At 37.2% G+C, this 24,223-nt stretch overlaps 1 protein-coding gene across 1 annotated transcript; it reads right to left on the reverse strand.

The window, feature by feature from the left end:
• Window positions 1-17,663: 17,663 nt before the first annotated feature.
• Window positions 17,664-22,830, reverse strand: LOC131432266 (uncharacterized). Its single transcript, XM_058598428.1, has 7 exons — window positions 22,480-22,830; window positions 22,347-22,423; window positions 21,889-22,032; window positions 21,645-21,755; window positions 19,464-19,623; window positions 18,729-18,962; window positions 17,664-18,037 (listed from the first exon to the last, which is right to left on the reverse strand). The coding sequence occupies exons 1-7, from the start codon at window positions 22,532-22,534 to the stop codon at window positions 18,027-18,029; spliced, it is 792 nt and encodes a 263-aa protein (XP_058454411.1). The 5' UTR covers window positions 22,535-22,830; the 3' UTR covers window positions 17,664-18,026.
• Between the last annotated feature and the right edge of the window lie 1,393 nt (window positions 22,831-24,223).

Raw genomic sequence — 24,223 nt, forward strand, 5'->3', positions numbered from 1 at the left:
GTGCAGATTTTGGCCAATGATTTGAATCAAGAGCATTTATAACATCCTGGAGAGTTCGATCACTAGCTGTGGCATTCTTGATCTCGTCTTCAGTCAGGAATCCTACAGTGCTAGCCTCCAATGATGCTATCTCCCATGAACCCGAATCGTCGTTAAACGGTTCATCGTCACCTTCATATAGCCGCGAAGAGGAATCAGCTATGTTATCTACTCCCCGAACATATTCCACTTCGTAATTATATGGACTTAATCGTAGCGCCCAACCATCTGCGCGTGTCAAAGCTCTTCTAGATACTTCGCGGGTCCTATTCAGAATAAAGGATACCCCTTGAGCATCTGTGCGCAACGTAAATCGTCTACCGAGTAGAAAATATGAAAAATGCTCAACAGCCCAAACGGCACCAAGAGCTTCTCGTTGGTTTTGAGCATATTTTTTTTCAGTCGTCGTTAGTGCTTTAGATGCAAAGCTTATAATTCGCTGAGATCCATGCTTGTCTTCCTGTGTCAAGACTGCTCCCAGGGCTAGAGGGGAGGCATCTGTATACAAAATAGTTCTATCGTTTTCGGAGAAAAAACCTAACGACACGCAACAGTGTACTATTCGGTTCTTTACAACTTGAAACGCGTGACTTTGTGTAGGTCCCCAGTACCACGATTTTGCTGTGATGATTTCCCACAGCGGACTAGTGATATCCGCAAAGTTCTTCACGTGTGGACTAACAAATGAAGCTAATCCCAAAAAACTTCGGAGCTCTGAAACTGTAGCAGGCTCACGAAAATTTTGTATGCTTTTTATTTTTGCATCCTCCACATGGAAACCGTCTTTATCCAGATCATGACCGAGGAACTTTATACGAGTTTTGTTATATTCACATTTTTCTGTATTGAGCGTTAGATTGTTGGCTCTAAGTACTTTCAGCACTTCACTCACGGTTCTTCGTAAATCTTCGAAGTTTTTCGCGAAAATCAGAATATCATCGATATAAACGATTACGTTTTTCACGCCTTTAAGTATACGGGTCATCTCTCGCTGGAAGATTTCGGGTGCACAGTTCACTCCAAACATCAACCTAGTAAACCTGTACATTCCATTCTCTGTTAGAAATGTGGTGAGGTCGCGAGATTCGTTATGTAGTTCGAGATGGTAATATGCGCTACTGAGATCTAGCTTCGTAAAACACGTCGCACCATAGAGCTTGGCTTTCATTTCCTCGATTATAGGAAGTCGGAAATATTCACGGTTGATAGCCTTATTCGGTCCACGCATGTTAACTACTAAACGGAAGTCGTCTTTTCCTTTGGCGACGGCAGACATACCGCTTATCCACTTAGGGGCAGTATTTACTTTTTCGATTATTCCGTCCGATTCCATTTTCTCTAAGCGACATTTAGCAGCTTCTCGAAAGGCAGCGGGCACATTGTAATATGCGTTCTTGATTGGTGGTACGGTATGGTCTAAACTGAATTTAATTTTGACCCCCGGCATTGTTGGAAACTTTTTTGATTTTTTTTCGTGTTGAACATTGTTAACTGTCTTAACATGCAACAGATCCATATCGCTTGCTGTTGAGCGGCCTAAAATAGACCTCGATCCATTCCGTACTACATGAAATAATGCTGTTACTGCCGGTTGATTGTATGTTGGACTAACGATTTCAGCCTCAAAGACGCACTCTACTATCATAGGTGACTCTGCACCGTACGCCTGGAGACTTTTTGTGTTGGAATTTTCAACATACTTGAAATTAGCTAAACCTGAATCATATTCATGTTTGAGATGAATCCAATCCTTTCCTCCGATGACATTCACGTCTGCACCAGAATCTATGAGGAATTGTATTGGGCTGGACAAACCTAGACAACAATCCACCAAGACATCTTGAAGTGAGAGCATATTAACGTGCTGTAAGAGGAAATTTGTGTGATATATCAATTAAGAAGTTTAGACCAAAAAAAACGAATACAAATCATTGAATCGTCTCATTTTATTATGAGTTTAGCACAAAAATTAATCATTTCGTACCTCGGTATGATCCACGTGATTATCGAGTGGAGAAGGTACATTAGCTTTCGCTTCAATTTGACGAACGCGAGATTTCCTGCAGGTTACGGCATAGTGTCCAAGTTCTCCGCAAGTGTTACATTTTCTCCGCAGTGCTGGACATGGGAAAGTAGTGTGTAAAAACCCATTACATCGACGACAACGTGAGCGCCGGCCACGATTTTGAATCTCTCGCCGCGGTGGCAGTTGGTTACTACGGAACTGCTGTAAATTCGGTCCATTTTCCCATTGGCTAGTTCTTGGGCGTTTTCTCGTTGAATCTGGTGACCGACGATATACATGGTTAATCGCTTGCACCGGAGACTGATCTGTTAAGATTGTCTCTGCTTCGTAAGCTTCATCTCGAGTAGCTGCTTGTACCACGTAATTGGCATCATGACCATATACCCTGGCTGCTTTCACCAGTTCTTTGTTTCTTAAGCCCTTCAGTAACTGTGCTCGTACAAATCTGTCTTGGTCAATAAGGCTGTACCCACACAGTCGAACTTTTGCCATCAACCGGGCGTGAAAAGCAATTGCCGATTCAGTTTTTTCTTGGCGCATGTTGGAGAAGGCTTCGTGTTCAGCCGCCGTGTCAGTCATTGACTGAAAATAGTTTTTAATATTATTAACAAAATTACGGTAACAGTTTGCGTCATCCAGACTAGGTCTGAGTTTTGCTGCTCTTATAATACTCTGAAGCTCTTCACCGATTGATAGAAATAGTAATTGGGAACGTTGAATGGGATTATGTGCGTTACTGAGAGAAGCGGCAATTTCGAAATTTTCTATGTATCGATTCCATTCTTCCCACATTTTATTTGCCGGTACTGCAGTCGGGAAGGGTTTAATGCTATCCCAACGAATGCTAGGTAGGATGACTTCTGATTGACTACTAACAGATGTGCACCAGGTTTGGTCATAGTCGTTGGAAGGACGCATCGTTTGCATAGAATTTATTGCTTGCGTTATATCAGACAAAATGTTCTCCATTCTTTGGAGGCGTTCGCTAGTACCTGGATTTCTACCTTCCAGCTCATTTATTGGTTCGATGGTGGTTGGATCTGTGTCTTTGTTTATGCTAGAGTTAGAGCCAACCGTTTTGCTTGCTTCTGGAGGGACAGGGTCTTCGGTGAAGTTCGAATCAACTCTTAGTTCACTATCATCACCACTTTCCAAGTCGTTCGATGAATCTCCTAATTCGATCTGTTCGTACTCTTCGCAGCTGACTTCTGTATCGGAGTATCTTGGAGCTCGAACGTATTTGCCGTCGCCTGACATTTTTTTTTGGTTATTCTTCGCTTTCAATAATCTGAAAGGAAAAAAAAAGAGATGCGGTGCACAAACGAATCGTTACTGAACTGTTATTTGTTAGAAGTAAGTTCCGAGGATTATATTCGAATATTACACCATACAACATATATTTTATTTGCGGACATCCCGTCTCGCATACTTTTTCCTCTGCGGACATCCCGTCTCGCATGCTTTTTTTCTCTGCGGACATCCCGTCTCGCATACGGGTACTTTTTCTTTGCGGACATCCGGTCTCGCTATGAACTTTTCTCCGCGGACTTCCGGTCTCGCATTGGTTATTTATTCATTTATTTATTTATTTATTTATTTTTTTTTTTTTTTTTTTTGCGGACATCCGGTCACGCTCTTATACATTTCCACCTGTTCTGCGGATATTCCGCCATGCTTGCACTTTAGTCATTTGTTAAAAGTATCACATAACCACAAAGTAACATTAGTATGGAGATATTTGTTCAAGATGGCTGCTTTTTTTGTTACTAGACCAAATTAATAAAAACAAAAAAAAGGATCATCTGTCCATTAATTGCTGTAGTCTGGCAGGATCGCCAATGTGAACTTTACGCTTCTTGCCAATAGCAAGCACCTTCGACTTGATGCCGTTTCAAGCACGACGTGGCTTACCTGACTCTCGTGTAGTCTCGGAGGGAACTGAGCTGGCGCGGGAAATATGTACTGGCCTCAGTTCTTTTCATGTTGGTAGCCTCGGTTGAGACGCGACGCCGTCAGTTAGGGCATTCGGTTCATGTTGCCTTACAGTTCAGCACCTTGTACACTGTTGGTAATACAGGAATGATGGTACACACTTATGCATCCCACACAAATAGCATAGTTATTCAAAACGGAAACGGAATCACCTAAAGCAACAGAAAATTATTCAAATATTTGGCACAAAGATTTTCATTTTCAAATAAAAAAAAAAGAAGCGTCGGTGGAGATTACGTAACGTTGAAAATAACTGGAACAAGCGGATCATTATGGTCGCGCATCATAAGCGGACCAGGAAGGTCGCGCATCATAAGCGGACCAAGAAGGTCGCGCATCAAAGCGGACCAGGAAGGTCGCGCATCAAAGCGGACCAAGAAGGTCGCGCAATAAAATACATTTAAAAAAATGTTGACGATTTTTTTTTAATTGAAAAAGGCGGATTCATAAAATCGCGCATCACATAGCGGATCTGGAAGGTCGCGCAAATATTTAAATATAAACGAGCGAACCGAAAACGTCGCGCATAAAGGGAGCAGGCAACGTGGCCGTGCAAATGAAAAAAAAAGAAAATTAATGAGCGGATTTTCAATAATCGCGCATCGTAAAGCGGATCGTTAGATCGCGTACATTTCAGTTATAAGTTATCTCACGCATATATTTTTGTGTATAATTCCAGACCATAAAAAGGCGTTAAACTAAAGTAATATGGCAAACGACGGAAATATGTCCGATTGGGCAACTCAAAATATATACCAATATTCGGCTACAATCGTACTATCTGGTACGCACAGTCGGTGTTGAACAGTCGTTCGCACCGCACGCGTATAGCTCTTGGCTCCTGGAATTTTTTTTTCTGGCTACCTAGAGTTTCATTGATTCAAGGCTTCAGTCTTTTTCAAGGCTACCTGAATCACTAACTAAGTGACTAAGTGATACAAAGAGTGATATTAGAGTGACTAAGTGATACAAAGAGTGATATTAGAGTGACTAAGAAATTAATCAGCCTTTTTTAAGGCTAGCTAGGAGTCTAATCGAAGACTAATTTAGCCTAGTTAATTTAATTTAAAATTTCATTAATTTCAAAAATGCCTGCGTCCAACCGGAAAGGCAACAAGCCTAAGGCTAAAAATAATTCAATACGGAATAAATCACAATCCGTTATTCAACATTTTTCTAATAACATTCACGATCTTATAGAATCTGAATGTAAAAATAAAAGACAACGGACGGATTTCCCTACCGTTGATCCTATGCCGTCTAACAATATTTACGAGATTCTTCCTGAATCCGATTGTAGCGACATAGAAGAAAATTCTTCAAAAATTCCCAAAATGGACGCTTGTCGTTCTGGGAAGAAACATCAATCTATGCCACCAGTGACGGTGATGATTTCCGACTTCAAAGCATTCCGTACTGAGCTTTCTACTTTTCTCCCGGAAGTAAAAGTCTCATTTCAAATCGGACGAAGAGGAGAATGTCGAGTCTTGGTGGATGGATTGGAAGATTACGAACGTCTTATTCGATATTTGTCCGAAAAACTTCATAAATTTTATTCATATGATATAAAATCAGACAGACCCTTCAAGGCTGTCTTGAAAGGATTATCAAATGATCAAAGTATTGATGAAATTAAAAATGAACTAAAAGAATTGCTTGGTTTTGCCCCTTCCCAAGTAATACTTATGAAAAAAAGAGCGAATGGTACTTCTAAACCACGCTCTGGAATTTCCCATGAACTTTACCTAATACACTTCAATCGAAGTGATGTAAACAATTTGAAAACTTTAGAAAAAGTACGTTTCATTTCCCACATTAAAATTCATTGGGAACATTATAAACGGCATAATCGTATTGCAAACTTAACGCAATGTCGTCGTTGCCAAGGCTTCGGTCATGGAACCAAAAATTGTCATATGGATATACGGTGTTTGAATTGTGGTAAATCGCATTCGAAAGACGCTTGTCCAATGAATGAAACCACTGATAAATTTTCATGTTCAAATTGCAATGGAAATCATAAATCCAATTATTTGAAATGTCCTGTCAGGGAAAAAATTTTAAACGCTCGTTCGCTTAGACAACAAGTCAAATCAACGACCTTAAATTTACAGAACATACCTGAAAATTCTTCTAAGGCACCTGCCAATTCGTCTTCTAACGAAAACAATTTATTGACAGGTAGATCGACCTCGTCATCATCTTCTTCTAATTTCACTTATGCTGGTATATTAGGTAGAAATCTATCTCCTATTTCTTCTAATGTAAATAATCAAAACACAGGACCGCCTTGCAGTTCTTCTTCTAACGAAAACAATTTATTAATAGGTAGACCGGCCAAATCATCTTCTTCTAATGGCAGTCTACCTACAAATATTCCTTCAATGCCATTCGCTTCTTTAAATGAAGTCGATTTAGGCGATATAACTGAAAATAAAATGATCTACCTACAAGATCAACTTTTTCAAATGATCATCCAAATGAATTCGACTTCATCACTTTTTGAAGCATTTCAAATCGGATGGAAATTTGCAAATAATATTATAATGAATTTAAAATTTAACAGTGATGTTAAATAATTATTTGAATATTTTAAATTGGAATGCTCGATCTTTGAAATCGAGTGAAGATGAATTTTATAATTTTCTCAAAGTTCACAAAATTCATATTGCCATTGTGACAGAAACTTTTCTTAAACCAAATGTAAAATTGAAAAGTAATCCACATTATGTGGTTCATCGATTTGACAGGTTTACTGGAATTGGTGGTGGAGTTGCCATTTTTGTCCAACGGCAAATTAAACATCGAATTTTACCTTCTTTCAATACTAAAGTTATTGAAAGCTTGGGAATCGAAGTTGAAACCATTCATGGAATTTATTTCATCGCTGGAGCATATTTGCCATTCCAATGCACCGGCGAACAATTAAATTTCTTTAAAGGCGATTTGCAAAAACTTACAAGATATCGATCGAAATTTTTCGTAATAGGGGACTTAAATGCTAAGCATGTCCAGTGGAATTGTAGGCAAAATAACAGTAATGGTAAAATACTTCATAATCAACTCTCAGCTGGTTACTTTACAGTTCTTCATCCCAGTAATCCTACTTGTTTCTCTTCCGTGAAAAACCCGTCTACAATTGATCTGGTTCTAACAGATCAAAGTCACATTTGTAGTGAACCGATTACTCATGCTGATTTTGACTCAGATCATCTTCCTGTAACATTCAGACTTTCCAACGAAGCTATAATTAATCCAATTAGTTCTATTTTCAACTATCATAGAGCAAATTGGTTGGATTACAGATCTCACATTGAAAATCATGTGGATCATGAAACTATTTTAGAAAATTCTGCGGATATCGACACAGCAATTGATAATTTGAATCATTATATTATCGAAGCTAGAAATCTTTCAGTTCCCAAAGCTCAAACTAAATTAAATTCTCCTATCATCGATGACAATCTTCAACTGCTCATTCGGTTGAAGAATGTTCGTCGACGACAATATCAACGTTCTCGTGATCCTGCTATGAAAAACATAGTTAAGGATTTACAAAAAGAAATTAAACATAGATTTACTCTTTTGCGAAATGAAAATTTCGCTAAAGAAGTTGAACAAATTAAACCATATTCTAAACCTTTCTGGAAACTTTCTAAGGTTCTTAAGAAACCTCAGAAACCTATTCCTGCTCTCAAGGAAGGAAATCAAATACTTCTTACAAATGGCGAAAAAGCTCAAAAACTTGCTCAGCAGTTCGAGAGTGTCCACAATTTTAATTTGAACGTTGTGAGTCCTATTGAAAATGAAGTCTCACTGAAATATGATCATATTTCAACTCAAGTGTTATCACACGATGACATTATTGAGACGAATTTTGATGAAATTAAATCAATTATTAGAAAACTTAAAAACATGAAGGCTCCTGGTAATGATGGAATTTTTAATATTCTTATTAAAAATCTTCCCGATGTTGCCTTGAGACTCCTGGTTAAAATTTTCAACAAGTGTTTTTCATTAGCTTACTTCCCAAAAAGATGGAAAAACGCTAAAGTAATTCCTATCCTAAAACCTGATAAAAACCCAGCAGAAACATCAAGTTATCGCCCAATTAGCTTACTTTCTTCTATCAGTAAACTTTTTGAAAAAATTATCTTGTTAAGAATGATGACTCATATAAATATGAATTCAATTTTTTTACCAGAGCAGTTTGGATTTCGTCATGAACATTCAACTACTCATCAACTTGTCAGAGTAACGAACATGATAAAAGCAAATAAATCTTCTGGGTTATCCACTGGAGTTGCTCTTCTAGACATAGAAAAAGCATTCGACAGTGTTTGGCACAAAGGTTTAATAGCAAAAATGTCTGATTTCCAGTTTCCTATTTATTTGATCAAAATGATTCAAAATTATTTAACTGATCGTACTCTTCAGGTTAGCTATCAGAATTGTAAATCTGAATTGCTACCCGTACGAGCCGGTGTTCCGCAGGGTTCGAGTGTAGCTCCAATCTTGTATAATATTTTCACTTCTGATCTTCCAAATCTACCCGTTGGTTGTCAGAAATCGCTATTCTGTGACGACACAAGTCTGTTAGCCACAGGTAGAAATCTAAGAGTGATCTGCAGTCGCCTACAAAGAAGTTTAAATATTTTCAGTGATTATCTGTCAAAATGGAAAATTAAACCAAATGCAGCAAAAACGCAATTAATTATCTTTCCTCACAAGCCAAGAGCTTCTTTTCTTAAACCAAACAATAATCACATTCTCAAATTGAATGGCTTGGAATTGACATGGTCTGATCAAGCTAAATACTTAGGTTTAACGTATGACAAAAAACTCACTTTCAAGGATCACATTGAAGGAATCCAGGCAAAGTGTAATAAATATATTAAATGTTTATATCCTCTTATAAACAGAAATTCTAAGCTCTGTCTAAAAAACAAATTGTTAATTTATAAACAAATTTTCAGACCAGCCATGCTTTATGCGGTACCAATTTGGTCAAGCTGTTGTTCCACCAGGAAGAAAACGCTTCAAAGGATTCAGAATAAAATTCTGAAAATGATTCTGAAGCGTCCTCCCTGGTTTAGTACAAATGAGTTACACAGACTCACAAATATAGAACCATTAGATGTAATGTCACATAATATTATAAGCAAATTCCGACAAAAATCGATGCAATCTTCAATTGAATCGATTCGCTCTCTGTATTAGTTAGTAAGTTAGTATATAAGTTCCTTTTCCCCATTACACAATACAAGTAGGTTTAGAATTTTCCCTACACAAAAATCTCAGAATTGCGGAAGCAAATGATGTCTTCATGGTAATAACCAAATCATATATATATAACAGGGCTGAAAAGTCACCACTTGTGGCTGAACACCCAATTTAAATCTTAATAATTTAATTTTAACTCATATTCCAATAAATAGTTATTTAAAAAAAAAAAAAAAAAAAAAAAAAAAAAAAAAAAAACTATCTGGTACGCAGATTTTCTCGTTCAATTGTGAAAAGAAAATGGCCGAAGAGAAAATGAAATGAATGAAAAAAGTACGGGTGTGTAATGTCAGAGACATAACTGGATGTCGTGAATACGAATATGACACGCTTTATTTATACTTCCGAATTCGAATTGGTAGTTGATCGATTGTTTGAATTGTGCAACTTCCCCCTCTTTCATTACTAGAATTTTGAACGATGCGCCTAGACTAGATTACAGATTAGTTACATTAATCATTCTGAAACGCAATTAAATATTATGAAATAAGCAGTATAGTTCTTTATAATAAAATAATCGATACGTTGACAACGACAGCCAAATTCGAAATGAATGGCTTCCGAGTCGGTGCTATGCATTTTATATAGCAAATCAAAAGGAAGTTCTACAAACTGCAACTAATTTAAAAATGGACTGTATAGAGTACAGAAAAGTAAAATTTCGCTTAATTCTTTGGGAGTATTATTATGGTTCTTAAAAGAATCGATTTGAAGAATTCTGAAATTAATAACTGGAACTGAGTTCAAGAATTAAATTTAGAACATAGAACAGACTCAGAACTCAATTGGATTTTAGTTCTAGAACTACAATCATTTTCCAGAATCCAATTCAGCACGCAGACTCTGAATTCTAAACTCATATTCCGGAACTAAGCTCTGAAATTTGAAGACGATTTTTCGCCATGAATAAAAAATGGGTTGTATAGAGGTACAGTAAAGTAAATTCCGCATAATCCTTCAGGAGTATTATTATGGTTTTAAGAAGAACCGAATAGAAGTCTGGAATAGAGAACTGGACCCTGAGTTCAAGACCTAAATTTAGATCCAATAACAGACTTAGAATCCAGTTTCAGTCGCTGCTGGTTCTCGCCTTGGTGGCCAGCAAGCGAATAAGAGATGCGACCTGAGCGTTTGAGGTTTTTACTAACCACGCAGAAGGTGCATTCTCCGTCGCTGCTGCTGCTGGTTAAGGTCCTCTCGTTTCGATGGCCAGCAAGTGAATGAGAGATGCGACCTGAGCGTTTGAGGTTTTTATTAACCACGCAGAAGGTGCGTTCTCTCTCGCTGCTGGTGGAAAGTTTAACTCCCGCTGCTGCTGCTGGCTGGTCCTCTCGCCTCGATGGCCAGCAAGCGAATGAGAGATGCGACCTGAGCGTTTGAGGTTTTTATTAACCACGCAGAAGGTGCATTCTCCGTCGCTGCTGGTTAACTCTCGCTGCTGCTGCTGGTTAAGGTCCTCTCGCCTCGATGGCCAGCAAGCGAAGGAGAGATGCGACCTGAGCGTTTCAGGTTTTTATTAACCACGCAGAAGGTGCATTCTCTCTCGCTGCTGGTGGAAAGTTTAACTCCCGCTGCTGCTGCTGGCTGGTCCTCTCGCCTCGATGGCCAGCAAGCGAATGAGAGATGCGACCTGAGCGTTTGAGGTTTTTATTAACCACGCAGAAGGTGCATTCTCTCTCGCTGCTGGTGGAAAGTTTAACTCCCGCTGCTGCTGCTGGCTGGTCCTCTCGCCTCGATGGCCAGCAAGCGAATGAGAGATGCGACATGAGCGTTTGAGGTTTTTATTAACCACGCAGAAGGTGCATTCTCCGTCGCTGCTGGTTAACTCTTGCTGCTGCTGCTGGTTAAGGTCCTCTCGTCTCGATGGCCAGCAAGCGAATGAGAGATGCGACCTGAGCGTTTGAGGTTTTTATTAACCACGCAGAAGGTGCATTCTCCGTCGCTGCTGCTGCTGGTTAAGGTCCTCTCGCCTCGATGGCCAGCAAGCGAATGAGAGATGCGACCTGAGCGTTTGAGGTTTTTATTAACCACGCAGAAGGTGCATTCTCCGTCGCTGCTGGTTAACTCTCGCTGCTGCTGCTGGTTAAGGTCCTCTCGCCTCGATGGCCAGCAAGCGAATGAGAGATGCGACCTGAGCGTTTGAGGTTTTTATTAACCACGCAGAAGGTGCATTCTCTCTCGCTGCTGGTGGAAAGTTTAACTCCCGCTGCTGCTGCTGGCTGGTCCTCTCGCCTCGATGGCCAGCAAGCGAATGAGAGATGCGACCTGAGCGTTTGAGGTTTTTATTAACCACGCAGAAGGTGCATTCTCTGTCGCTGCTGGTTGATGATTCCACTCCCACGACGTCTGCTTCCATCGAACGCACGAAAAGAAATGATCGATTTTCGTTTTTTTTTTGCATAAATATCTGTTTATTAATCTTATTTTTGTGTATTACATCAACATTTTACAGTACAAGTGTTTTGACCCTTTGGCCTTTCATCTTTGTTGTTCATACGATTCGTTATTAATAATAGGTGTTTTAGTTACTCTTGTTTTACATACTAATGTTTAATCATAATATTTATTTTAATTATTTATAAAATGTCTACCGACTTATAACTATCCCTAACCTAATACGTACAAATTTTGAATTATTTGTATTTCAGAGATTGAGCACCTCTCTTCAAATTTCGTGCAGTATTGTTCGAATTTTTGTTCTAGTATATCCAGTGAGGCAATCTCATGTACTTCACTAGTCCTTGTCCAAGGGGGTAGATTTAGAATCATCTTTAAGATCTTACTTTGAATGCGTTGAAGCCTAAGTTTGTGTGTTCGTGCACAACCCCGCCAAACAGGGACTGCGTATTCAATTGCGGGGTAGATGATTTGTTTATAGACAGCCATCTGATTCTTCAGGCATAGTTTAGATGTTCTACAAATCAGCGGATACAGAGACCTAATGAGTATGCTGCATTTTTGAACGATTTTGTCAACATGTGACCTGAATATCAGATGTCTGTCAAAAGTGAGTCCTAGATAGATAACTTCATCGGACCATTGAATGACCTCATCACCGAATCGTATTCTGCATTCGTCTGATGGGACAAGTTTTGGAGATCTTGAATGTGGAAACAAGATGACCTGAGTTTTTGCTGCATTGATCACAATTTTCCAGCTTGTAAAATATTCCGTTAAAGCGTCCAGACCTGTCTGTAGTTTATTTTTCAGAGCATTAATGACACGACCTTTGTAAAGAATGGCAGTATCATCAGCAAATTGTGACAGAACACCACCACCTGGAAGAGGTGGGATGTCTGATGTGAAAATGTTGTATAGAATGGGACCTAGGATACTTCCCTGGGGTACACCAGCAGGAATAGTAAATCTTTCTGAAAGTGCATTATTCAGAGAAACCTGGAATGCTCTATCTGCAAGATAATTTTTGATAATTTTAATAAGATACATGGGAAAATTATACCGATGCAGTTTGAACACCAGTCCATCGTGCCACACATTATCGAATGCCTTTTCAATATCCAATATTGCCATGGCAGTCGTTTTGGACACTGATTTGTTTTGCTGGATGACGTTGTTAACCCTTGTGAGTTGGTGGATGGTGGATCTTCCTTTCCGGAACCCAAACTGTTCTTCCAGAAATATATCCTGTTCATCTGCGAAAGCAAGAATTCGCCTTTGTATTGACTTTTCAAACAGCTTGGATAGGGTAGAGAGTAAGCTGATGGGCCGATAGCTGTTGGAAAAGGAAGGATCTTTCCCCGGTTTCAAAACTGGGATAACTTTAGCTAACTTCCACATTGAAGGGAAGTAACCAAGCTCCCAGCACCTGTTAAAAAGTTTAGCTAAGAAGACAAATGAGCGAATACTCAAATGTTTCAGCTCAATGTTGAATGTGTTGTCGAAACCGGGGGCCTTCATATTTTTGGATTTTTTCACAAAAGCCATCAGCTCATTCGCAGTGACTCTACTTTCCTCAGGAACCAAGCTGTCTGATTGGTCAACCTCAGCTACGCTATCAGCAACGGCTCTTTCATATGGACTAACAATGTTAAGTCCTAAATTGTGAGAACACACAAACTGCTGGCCTAGCGCATTTGCTTTCTCTACTGGTGTGATTAAAGGTATTCCTTCAGCTGCGTCCTGGGATGACATCAGAGGAGGAATAGACTTCGGTTTTTTCTTAAGCACCTTCGTTAAGGACCAGAAGGGCTTTGAATGTGGGAGAATTTCGCGAAGCTTTTGCTGGAAGTTCCTGTTGCGAAGCTCAGATATCCTTTCCTGGATTATCCTAGTTAAGTTGTTATAAGTAGTCTTCCTATCTAGAATGCCAGTTCGTTGATACTGCCTCCGGTAGATATTTCGAAGTCGGATGAGTTTCTTGGTGACTCTGTCGATTTGAAGAGAGGAACTCGGCATATGTTGTACTGGAACCGTCCTATCACGAGCGACTGTGATTGAATGCTGGAAGGAAGATAGGGCCGCATCGATTTCCATCGGGGAATCTAGTGGAACATTGATATTAATAAGTTGGTCGGCGATTTGTTGAAATTGGACCCAATCGGTGCGATAATAGTTCCTCCGAGGTCGAATAGGCACTGTTTCTGGTGAAGATCCCAACGTCAATATTACTGGAAAGTGGTCGGAAGAGAGCTCGTTGAAGACAACCGGAGAGCTGTCTATGGCGATGTTGCTGATGAATATATCCAAAATGGAATGAACTCCCGATCTGGAAAGTCGCGTTGGTTGATCCGGAGCGAAGATGTTGTATTGTCCAGCTTCGTAATCTTCGGCAAGTACGAATCCGTTTCGATTCTGTCTTCTGTTTCCCCACAGCTCATGCCGTGCGTTCAGATCCCCAGCAATGATGAATTTGTTCTGTCGTCGAGTGAGCATAGCCAGATCTCGCTTCAATGATGCACACGTACCATCTCGAAGATTGGTTTGTTTGGGACAGTACGCTGCAATGATGATGATGGGTCCCATCGTCGTTGTAATCTCAATTCCGATGGCTTCTATGAGTTGCAATTTAAAGGCTGACAGAAGCCTGTGCTGAATGGATCGTTTAATGGCAATGGCAACTCCCCCTCCTCTGGTAGTTGCCCTGTCGAGCCTGTGAATCCTGTAATTGGAAATAAAAATAGAAATTTCAGGTTTAAGATGAGTTTCAGTTAATATAGCAATATCGGCATTCTTCTCTTGAAGAAAGTCGGACAATTCAGCAGTTTTGCTCCTGAGTGAGCAAGCATTCCAATTTACTATAACCAACTCATTATATTGCATATTCGATGATGAATTTGCCTAAGGCGTTGATTTGATCCAACCGCGTTCTGCAGTTCCGTAGCTTTGTTGTCATTGTTTCAAAAATGACGATCAGTTGTTCAGCAGAGAATAAATCACCAGAGTCATCCTTTGCTTGTGGTTGATTATTGCCCCATCCAGGAGGGATTGTTGAGGAAGATTCTTTTTGTGATCCAGCGGCTGAATCTTTTGGATTGCTGCGAGGAAGTGGCGGCAAATTCGGAATATCCCTCTTCGGTGGGAGCCGTGGGAAATTAACTTCATTCTTCTGTGGAACATTCTTGCGCGTTGATTGTTTGCGGGACGCCTGTTGTCGAATTTTTGTGAACTCAGCACGTTTGGGACACGATTTGCTACACTGATAAAAATATGGGATGTAAAATTATATGAAATACACTACCATTCGCGCTTACTGTTCATTAAATGAAAATCATGTGAATGACAAATACATTTTAATAAACATAACTTTATATTTTCATGTGAAATACCATTGAATGTTACTACAGTAAACGGAATGAATCTTCATTGATGTGACATGAACTTTATGTATGATGATTTGCATTTGAATATGTTTCCATACGAATTTGTAATGGATTGTTTTGAAATGCATAAAAAAATTAATTTGAATTGTATCAGAATAAAAAATTTATTTCATGTGTTCCACAATTGTGATATATTGGGCTAATCTTGAATTTAAAAATAATTCATGTTTAATATGAACATGAAGGATACGCATTTTGATTAGTGTGCACAGAAGCAGTTCTAATATAAAAACTAAACAATCTGCTCGTCTGCTTGTATGCACAGTAATCAACAAAAATGTTGAATGTTTCTAATTTGAATTTTATTGAATTACATGTTCTTCATACATTTATACATTACATGATCATATTCATTAATTACATTTCGCTGATGTCATCTACATAGTTGTACTTTTTTCGATAATATACTTTATTTTTAATAGAATGCACTGTTATTGGGGAACCGTCAAAATCTTTTAAAGGAAGCACTTTGAAAAGTTCAATACGTCGTATGACTTCGAAAGCAAGAAAATGTTCATCAAACTGACCACATTCCCACAACTGGCAAACAATATAAATGTTATCTGTGATTTTTAAAATCTCAACGATTTCTAACAATTCAGTCACGCAATTCAATGTAGTCGTAAGATATAAACCATTTCTGTATCTTGTGCCGTATATTTTGCAAGAATATGTAGAAAAGATATTATCAGAATCAATATTTATGCAGTTACTCATGACCAGATTTTTGAAATATGATCTATTTTTAAAAATAATATGCTCAAACGATGTTTCGAAATCACTTTTGAAGAAATTATTATTGTAAGCATCGTGAGAAAATTGTAAACAAGCCTTAACACAAATCGTATAGCAAATGTTTTTTCTGGACGATGTGACATGAGCATATTGCTTGAAAATTTTATGCTTGGCTTCCTGTCTAAAAGTCATCATTTTTGAGATTGGTCCACTTTTCAAAATGACAGAAGCGTAATGTACAGAAAAATGATGTTTAGGTTTCAGAACCTCTCCGAAAATTTCTTGATAAAGCAAGTTATGTTTGTGTACACATGCTTTCAATTTTTCAATATCCGATAGAGAAAACGACGGAGCCAATACTAACTCTACCAGTACTACTAATAATTTTGCGTATTCCCATACAGGATCACCAAATGGGACGAAAGGGCCTACTATAAACGTGAAATAGTAACAAAAAGTACGCATTTCACTAGCCGTTGTTCTAAATCTAATGGTTTTTTTTCTTGTTAACTGAATCATACACATAATCAAAATCAGGCATTCGTGCTAGTGACTCTTCAATTGCATGCTTACTAATTGCTCTGCGACTAGCATTTAGCTGCGAGATTGTCAAAAAGCTCTTACTAAATACAATGTAATTCAACACATTAGTAAAACCATATTTCAGAATACCATTACTAAAATAATCGTGCATAGCATCTACTGTCTGATTTAGTATTACGTGGAAAGAAGGTAGTTTATTAAATTCAGATTCTCCTTTTATCCCAGTGCATTTCAAATCATTAATCTTTACATCCTCTTCATAATTTTCGATTGTGCGAAGTTCAACGATATATTCGTCGCAATCATGCTCCATTAAGTCTCTATGCCGCTTACAAAATCTACAGTAAAAATTCGCATTAAAGCTATTCGAAAACATAAGCATTGTGTGGATGCCTAAATTATCTCCTTGAACTAGTACTAAAACAAATTTAACCATACGTGTTTGACCCTCCGTTGTTATCTCTACGCCATTTTCTTCAATTCTCTTGAATTTATCGACTATGCTAGCAATTAACGCATTGACTCCTAGTTTACTGATTGTCACTTTTTTCATTACGCCAGCTACAAATATGTTTGACAGTTTACTCGAATACTCAATAGGTGTCGTTAAACAGGTATAGTACATCCCGCAAACTACATCTCTTTTGTTGTGGGAGCTTAAATTATCATTAATCTCGAACTCGTCAGTGTAAAAAGACAATGGTAGCACTGTATCATGCGGATATTTCATTTTGACTCTTTTCCATGTTGAACCGTTAACGAAATTCGATATTCTGCCTGACTTTTCTAGTTCACACATGTATTGCACTGTCTTATTGAATACATTGTACGATTCAAAGTATGTTTTCAACTGAAATTCTATATCTGTAATAGCTGTATAATGTGTTTTCATTTCATCGGTTTTCAATTGATGTATGATAGGCGGTTTATATAAGTTATTCATTTCTAAGTAGCTGATAAATTTATAGTCGCTGTCAATACTATCAAACGAATGTACTAATTTTTCTATAAAATTTTGCAGTTCAAGTGCTGATTCGTCGTTTTCAAATAATATTGGTAACTTCCTTAAACAGTTAGCTATATTTGTGTGTATCTCTTGCACATTTGCTACAATACTTTTTACATCAGACCTTGTCAAATTGTTTCTTTTATGTAAATTCAACAAAAAATTCAATATAATTGATGGAACGGTTTCATCGGCCAAGTGCGAGCTATTTACGTTGTGTTCATTCGTGTTTTTCATGCTTTCATTCGAATGACATGTCAAATAATGATTTACGTCAGCGTTTATAAAGGATTTCTCACAACAGATTGGCGAGTGATCGATGAATTTGTGATTAAAAACATGGCGCTTGAACGAGTAAAATTTTAGAAAAACTAGATCACAACTATTATATGTACATGTAATGCGGTAGTTATTCGGAATGCGATGCTCGTTTTTTAAATGTTCGATATATGTTGTAGCTACATTGAAGCACCTCGTACATGCTCCTACAAAACAATTTATTTTAGGTGTAGCAGGTGTCTGAGAGTAACTCCAACTCCTTGATGCTTGCATTACACTCGGGTCATCGAATCTCTGTAAGATATAGAAAGAAAAATGATATGTTGTTACTTTGAATTTTTGTTTCTGAAAATATTTCGGTTATTATTCACTTTTTATCAGCTGCTAATTCTAGACGAGAATTAATTCTTATACGAGATAAAAGAAAAACCACTTTTTTGTTGTATAAATTCCATGCGAGCAGCGAATTATCCGGAATTTCTTGTAAAATGAAGTTTAATAGGTGAGTATTATACATATACAAAACCATAAAATGAGCATTAGGTGAAAGTTTAATTTCCTTGCATGGCACAACTACTTCAATCAACTCCTAAAACAAAACTTGGTTATATGAAAGAGAATTTCATTTGTAACATATTTTCTTAGTACTATGATATTTGAATAGCTTTTGGTTCACTGATACACCGATTATGAATGAAAAAGTATGCCATATTATTGCTGGAATCATGTCAAGTGTCGTACAATCCGAAATTTTATTAATCAAGACAATTTTTCTTGTTTAGGTATGCTTGCAATTTTTGAACGGATGCATATTTTTCCGGGCGTTTCATATCGTATATATAAACAGATATAAATAACCAGACAAGATTCGATATTCTAGAATGCTTTAGTCCCAAAACGGCCGTGAATTTAATCATAACATCGACAGCTCTTGCAACAGTTGGTAGCGTATAGTAAATGTTGTCATAGTAAACTCTAAACACACCAGTGAGGTTTTTGCAGTTTTTTCCAAAAAAAATTAACTTTGGTGAAACAGGAAGTCCAAAATCCTGATAGCGCTTGTAAACTGCGTACAATTTTATGTTGGCATCTTTATCAGAAGCGGCAAATAATATAGACTCCTCCAATGCAGTAACAACTGTTGGTTTGTAATTGCCGGTCACTTTATGCGGATGCAGCACACAATTCAGCAGCTGTATGAGTGCGCAAAATCTCGCATCTGAAAAAATAAATAATAAATTTAGTACAACAATAAGTGTAGAGATAACGTTATATTATATATTCACTAAAGTTAAATGATAATCAACTTAGGAATCCAACAACAATTACGACACATGGGCAAACGGTACAAGAATTCAAAATATCAGCATAACTTCGTGAGAATCTAACCGGCAGTATAAACAATAACATTAGTTGGTGAAAATAACAATAACCTGGAGCTTGAACCACTGGAGCAGTTATCCAACGGAATCAGTCTAGATTTAACCATTGTAGCAAATAGTCATAAGTAGTGATAAGTTCGTGATAGAAATAAAATAATGTTTTAAAAAGTAATTTAGTGTAGCAAAATAATTAACTCCAATTCATTCAAAGTGTCTGTTGATCTAATATCTATTTTTTTCTATTTCAAAATTTGATTTTCGAAATGGATTTATTCAGCATAACATTTTGTAAAATTATTCTTAAGGGAAAGTACTACGAGCATAATACAATATAATACCTTCATTCAAATTTGTGTCGCGAAGACATTCTCGTAATTCATAAAAGAAATCACTGGTAATTTTCTGTTCAATATATCCATGAATAGAATTGATCACTTTCGACCATTTAGTCATACCATCACTATCTCCAAGTCTCATCAATTGAAAATCGATGTCAATCTATAAAAGAAAAGAAATTTTACATATAAATGTCTTATAAAAATCACGTTTTATTTTATTTACCAGCTGATAACCAAACTCTGAAGTAATTAGTTTCCATAAATCGATTTGAATCAGTTTTTCAATGGCCATAGGCTTAGCGATAAATGTTTTACGGGCGGAAAAACTGTCAGTCCACTTGTCAATTACTGTAGACCACGGTAAATAATTATGCGTAAGCCATCTAAGGGCTTCACCAACACTGTTCTGAATATTTTCAGTATCATTGTCGCACTGGTGATTTGATTTGAACCGTTTTGAATATTCATTTTCTTCTCTTGTTCGTTTTCTTTGCTTCGTTTTGATTGTGTTAATTTTATTATATATTTTACCACCCGGATTTTTTTTGTCACCCCCTTTTGGTAAGTAATAGGACTCCTTTAATAATTAGATTAGCTTAAAAAATAATTGTGTGGACAAAAGCAAAAGTAGAAAAAGTACCTCATTTTCGTACTTGAATAGTGTTTCGATAGCTCGTGTATATAATTTCAAATCCGAATCATGGAGTTTGCTCCTATTTGAAATATGATATTCAGCGACAATTTGGGCCAACTCCAACTGTCTGCGGTCGGATAATTGTCCCAGAGTTGCACTTTTCAATATTTCTTGCCCAAGTAAAGTTTGTTTTAAAATGCGATGTAGGACTTGCGAATTGAAGGTTTCGTTACTAGAGACATCCAAATCATTTTCTTGGTTTGAATCAAAACCTTGTTTGTCGCAAATGACTTCAATTAATGAATCCTTGGAGGAGAAATATAGAAAGAATTATTTGTTTAATTTGCACAGTACATTTCAATTTTATGTATTTGTAAACAAGGAACCTTTCAAAAAGAATAACAATCGAGAATCTATAATAGGTAACCCAAACTACAAAGCTGAGCACGATAACTGAACTAAGAATAGGTAATCATATAACGAAATTACTATAATTATTGTTATTATTATTATCATCATTATTATTTTATATATTTTTTTTCCAATATTAATTATATTATCATCAGCATTATTATTTCTATTTTAATCATTATTAATATTACTATCAACATCATCATTGTTAGTATTCGTATCATCCTTAGTATTGGTATTTTATATTAATGTTTTTATTATTAAATTTAAACGAATGTTTTATAAATTATAATTACATAGAGAATTTATTGAATTAAAAAATGAATTTTGTGATGCATATCGATAGAGATTAAAAGCCATACTATCCAGAACTACGGTTTATTTTATCGTTGTGTATCTCCGTGAATGTTTATGTGAGAATAGAAACTTTATGTACAAATTTGATGTATTACAAAAAAGTCTATGGCATTTTTAAGTGGTCTGCCGCTTTATCAGTTACCAACATATTGCAAATACAGGGAGTAAACATTCTAAAGTATGAACCAACTAATAAACCAAACAAGCCAGCACAAACCATCATGACTTTTATAGGGCGGTCAAACCCACACAGTCTCTCCAAATTTTTCACAAATCTACTAAATCTTTTTTGATACGAGTCGGAATTCGACAAAGTTTAGAGTGACAGATACATAATCCAACAGATTTCAACACTTATGCAAACGAAGAAACAAAACCCACGAATTTAATTAAAATAGTTTATGTTTCGTAACAGGTTTCGTAATCATATGAACAAAAGTAATGATTTATTGTGGCTGTATGAGCATGTTTCTATATGAATTTTCAGTTGTAAAAGCATCCAATGTCAACCGGGAAAGCGATATATTGTTCCAAATTTTTTCGAAGAACACAACAACATACGAATATATTCATTCATATTCATTTAAAATATTTCTTATTACAATGTATCGCGAACTCACATAATTCATAAACAATTCCTTTGCGAGTACTTATTAACTCCTTAGTATCCGCTGCATATGTTTAACAAATGCTGTTTGAACATTTTCATTCAAGTATTTAAAAACTCAGGTGAGTTCAATTATCGGGGATAAATGAACGGATTACAATAATTTAATTACCTGACTGTTTCGACTTGATAATGAACCGTAATTTGCCTTGTTAGCACTTACAAGTGCTACAGATCCAGATTGAAACTCTTTCGAAGCATTGTGATCAATGGATGAATCAAGCTGAAGAGAAAATATTTAAAATTGAGTTGTACAGTAACGTCTAGTCATCGTAATTAGCAAGACAAAATTGATGACATGCCTAGTGTGAATACAGTTGTTTTATCTGTAAATGCCATTGTTTATAATCACGTACCTTGTGTACACGTGTCCATGAATCAATCATTTCAAGTTGAACTTCTTTCAGCGGAGAGGAGCGCGACGTAGCTGTTTCAATAGCTTTTTCTGAATCAGCACAAATGTATTCAGATGTTTCTTTGAGGATAGAATATTGAGGTTGCTGAAATAAGTAGTTTTTGTTAAAACTCGTTTACGAAAAAGTAAAACAAAGAGAAACAAGAATCGACATTTCGAAAATCATCTTAATCTAAGACAACTCTAAAAGGCTCAATAAAGCAGGTTTATTAACTAACTGGAAGAATGCCATTGTGCTTCGAAAACATCCACATATTATCACCCGGGTTAATAATTTCGATCGATTCGGATCGAAAGTGAAATTTACAATGAAACACAGGAAGGAAATTTGACTTTTGATCAAATTATAAAACGCTGGTGTTCCAATTACGATCTAAGTGTAATCAAATCAAAAGTTACTTGTGATTCATTTCGGCCTGTTCCTGTGCTTATAAACTGTATAATTGCTGGAGCATCGTTTTCGGTGATTCCATACTCTGAAAAAAAATGGCTTTATAAATCCCAATATTTTCGCAAAACCTCTTGTACTTACGAATTAGAACATTTCGAACGGCATCCGGGATAAAAAATTGATCTTGCGCGTCCATAGCGGATTTTTTTTTTGGCAGTTACACGGTCAAAACAAGTTTATATAGATTTCGTGTGTGAATCACACGGAATGCACTGAATAAAATTTATGGTTCAAATTAGAGTATGTTTCTGATGAAAACGATAAGATTTCGAATATGAACTGATATCATTAAAATATTATATAGCATTAATTATAGCTCCATATGGAACCCAACGATAAGTTATTGACAATTGAATGGAAATACATACGAATTTCATAACAAACTAACACATCCTATTCATGTGACGAAACTTATAAATCTAGCCCATCATCTTTTTTCAGTGTAGTAGATGGATGGTCGCCATCACAGTTCACACATTTTACAGCGATGTCATCTAGCAGGCATTCGTTGGTATTGTGCGGTTCGGCACATTTCCCGCACCGACTTTTCATGTGGCAATTCCTCGCTCCATGGCCGTAGTTCAAACAGTTCGTGCACTGTGTGACATCCCGATGTACCGGTTTATACTTTTGCCATTCGATGATTATGTGAAATAACGATTTAATCGTTTTCAGTTGACTCATGGTGATGGAGCCCTTCTCCAGATGAATCAGGTACAGTTGATCTCTAAACTTTTTGTCCGTATTATGGCGCTTCATTTTAAATACCATCAAAGGCTTTAGTCCAGCCTCCGACAGTGCCTGCTTTAGTTCGGCTTCCATCATGTCGGGTAGTCCTCGAAGTACAACCTTCATAGGTTTGTTGGCGGCAATATCGTGTGTGAAGTATTCCGCTTTTGTCTGCTTCAGATAGCATTCCACTCCTTTGTAGTGGTTCAAAGCCGGAACAGTTATTTTGTAGCCTTCAGTACATAAACGGATTGTTGCCTGTAGTCCTTTGCTGATCAGTGTGTTGAAATCCGAGCGTAGAGTTGGTGGGAAGCCCTTCAGGTAGAAAGGCGGCATTTTTTCCTTCTTCTGCAGTTCCTCTTCGACATCTACTGGCAGATCAGCATATTGGTTTTTACTCAGCAAACGGTCGTTTACCTGTACATCACTTGGCTTCAGACGCTTAGCATCCTTTGGATCCTTCTCGGATCTATGGCGGTTTTTACCCATAGCTTGGGTAGGTAGACAACTGCGAATAAAAAATAAAACAAAATCGAAATTAGTCGTAGTAGGTTATTCGTCTATCCACATCGAGTGTTAGATGACGAATGATCGATTTTCGACCACGGTTCCCCTTTTATACGCATTCAGTTGAAGATATGTGCCTGACTACCTCAAAATCGTCGTCCTTGCGCGAAAAACCCAAGCGAAAGTAAAAAGTTTTCCGCGTTGTTTTCAAATTTTAAGAAAACTTAATTTTTGAGTTGTTTGTGGTTATCGCACACTGTTCAAAATATTATCCTGAATTCCTGATCATATTTTTGATGAAATGGTGAAAGAATTATGTTGCTACCATTAATACAAGTCGAGATATTCGCGATTAAGTTCTGCCCATTCTTCCATATGGCTAATTTTGAAAAGGCGCCCCATAGTAAAGTAAGTCGTATTCACGACAAAAGCGGATCACTATGGTCGCGCATTATAAGCGGACCAGGAAGGTCGCGCAATTTTTATAAAAATGGCGGATTCTCGAAATCGCGCATCACAGAGCGGATCAGGAAGGTCGCGCAAATATTTAAATTTAAATAAGCGGACCGGAAACGTCGCGCACAAAAGG

The sequence above is a fragment of the Malaya genurostris genome, chromosome 2, assembly GCF_030247185.1.
Source record: "Malaya genurostris strain Urasoe2022 chromosome 2, Malgen_1.1, whole genome shotgun sequence".
Taxonomy (NCBI): Eukaryota; Metazoa; Arthropoda; class Insecta; order Diptera; family Culicidae; genus Malaya; species Malaya genurostris.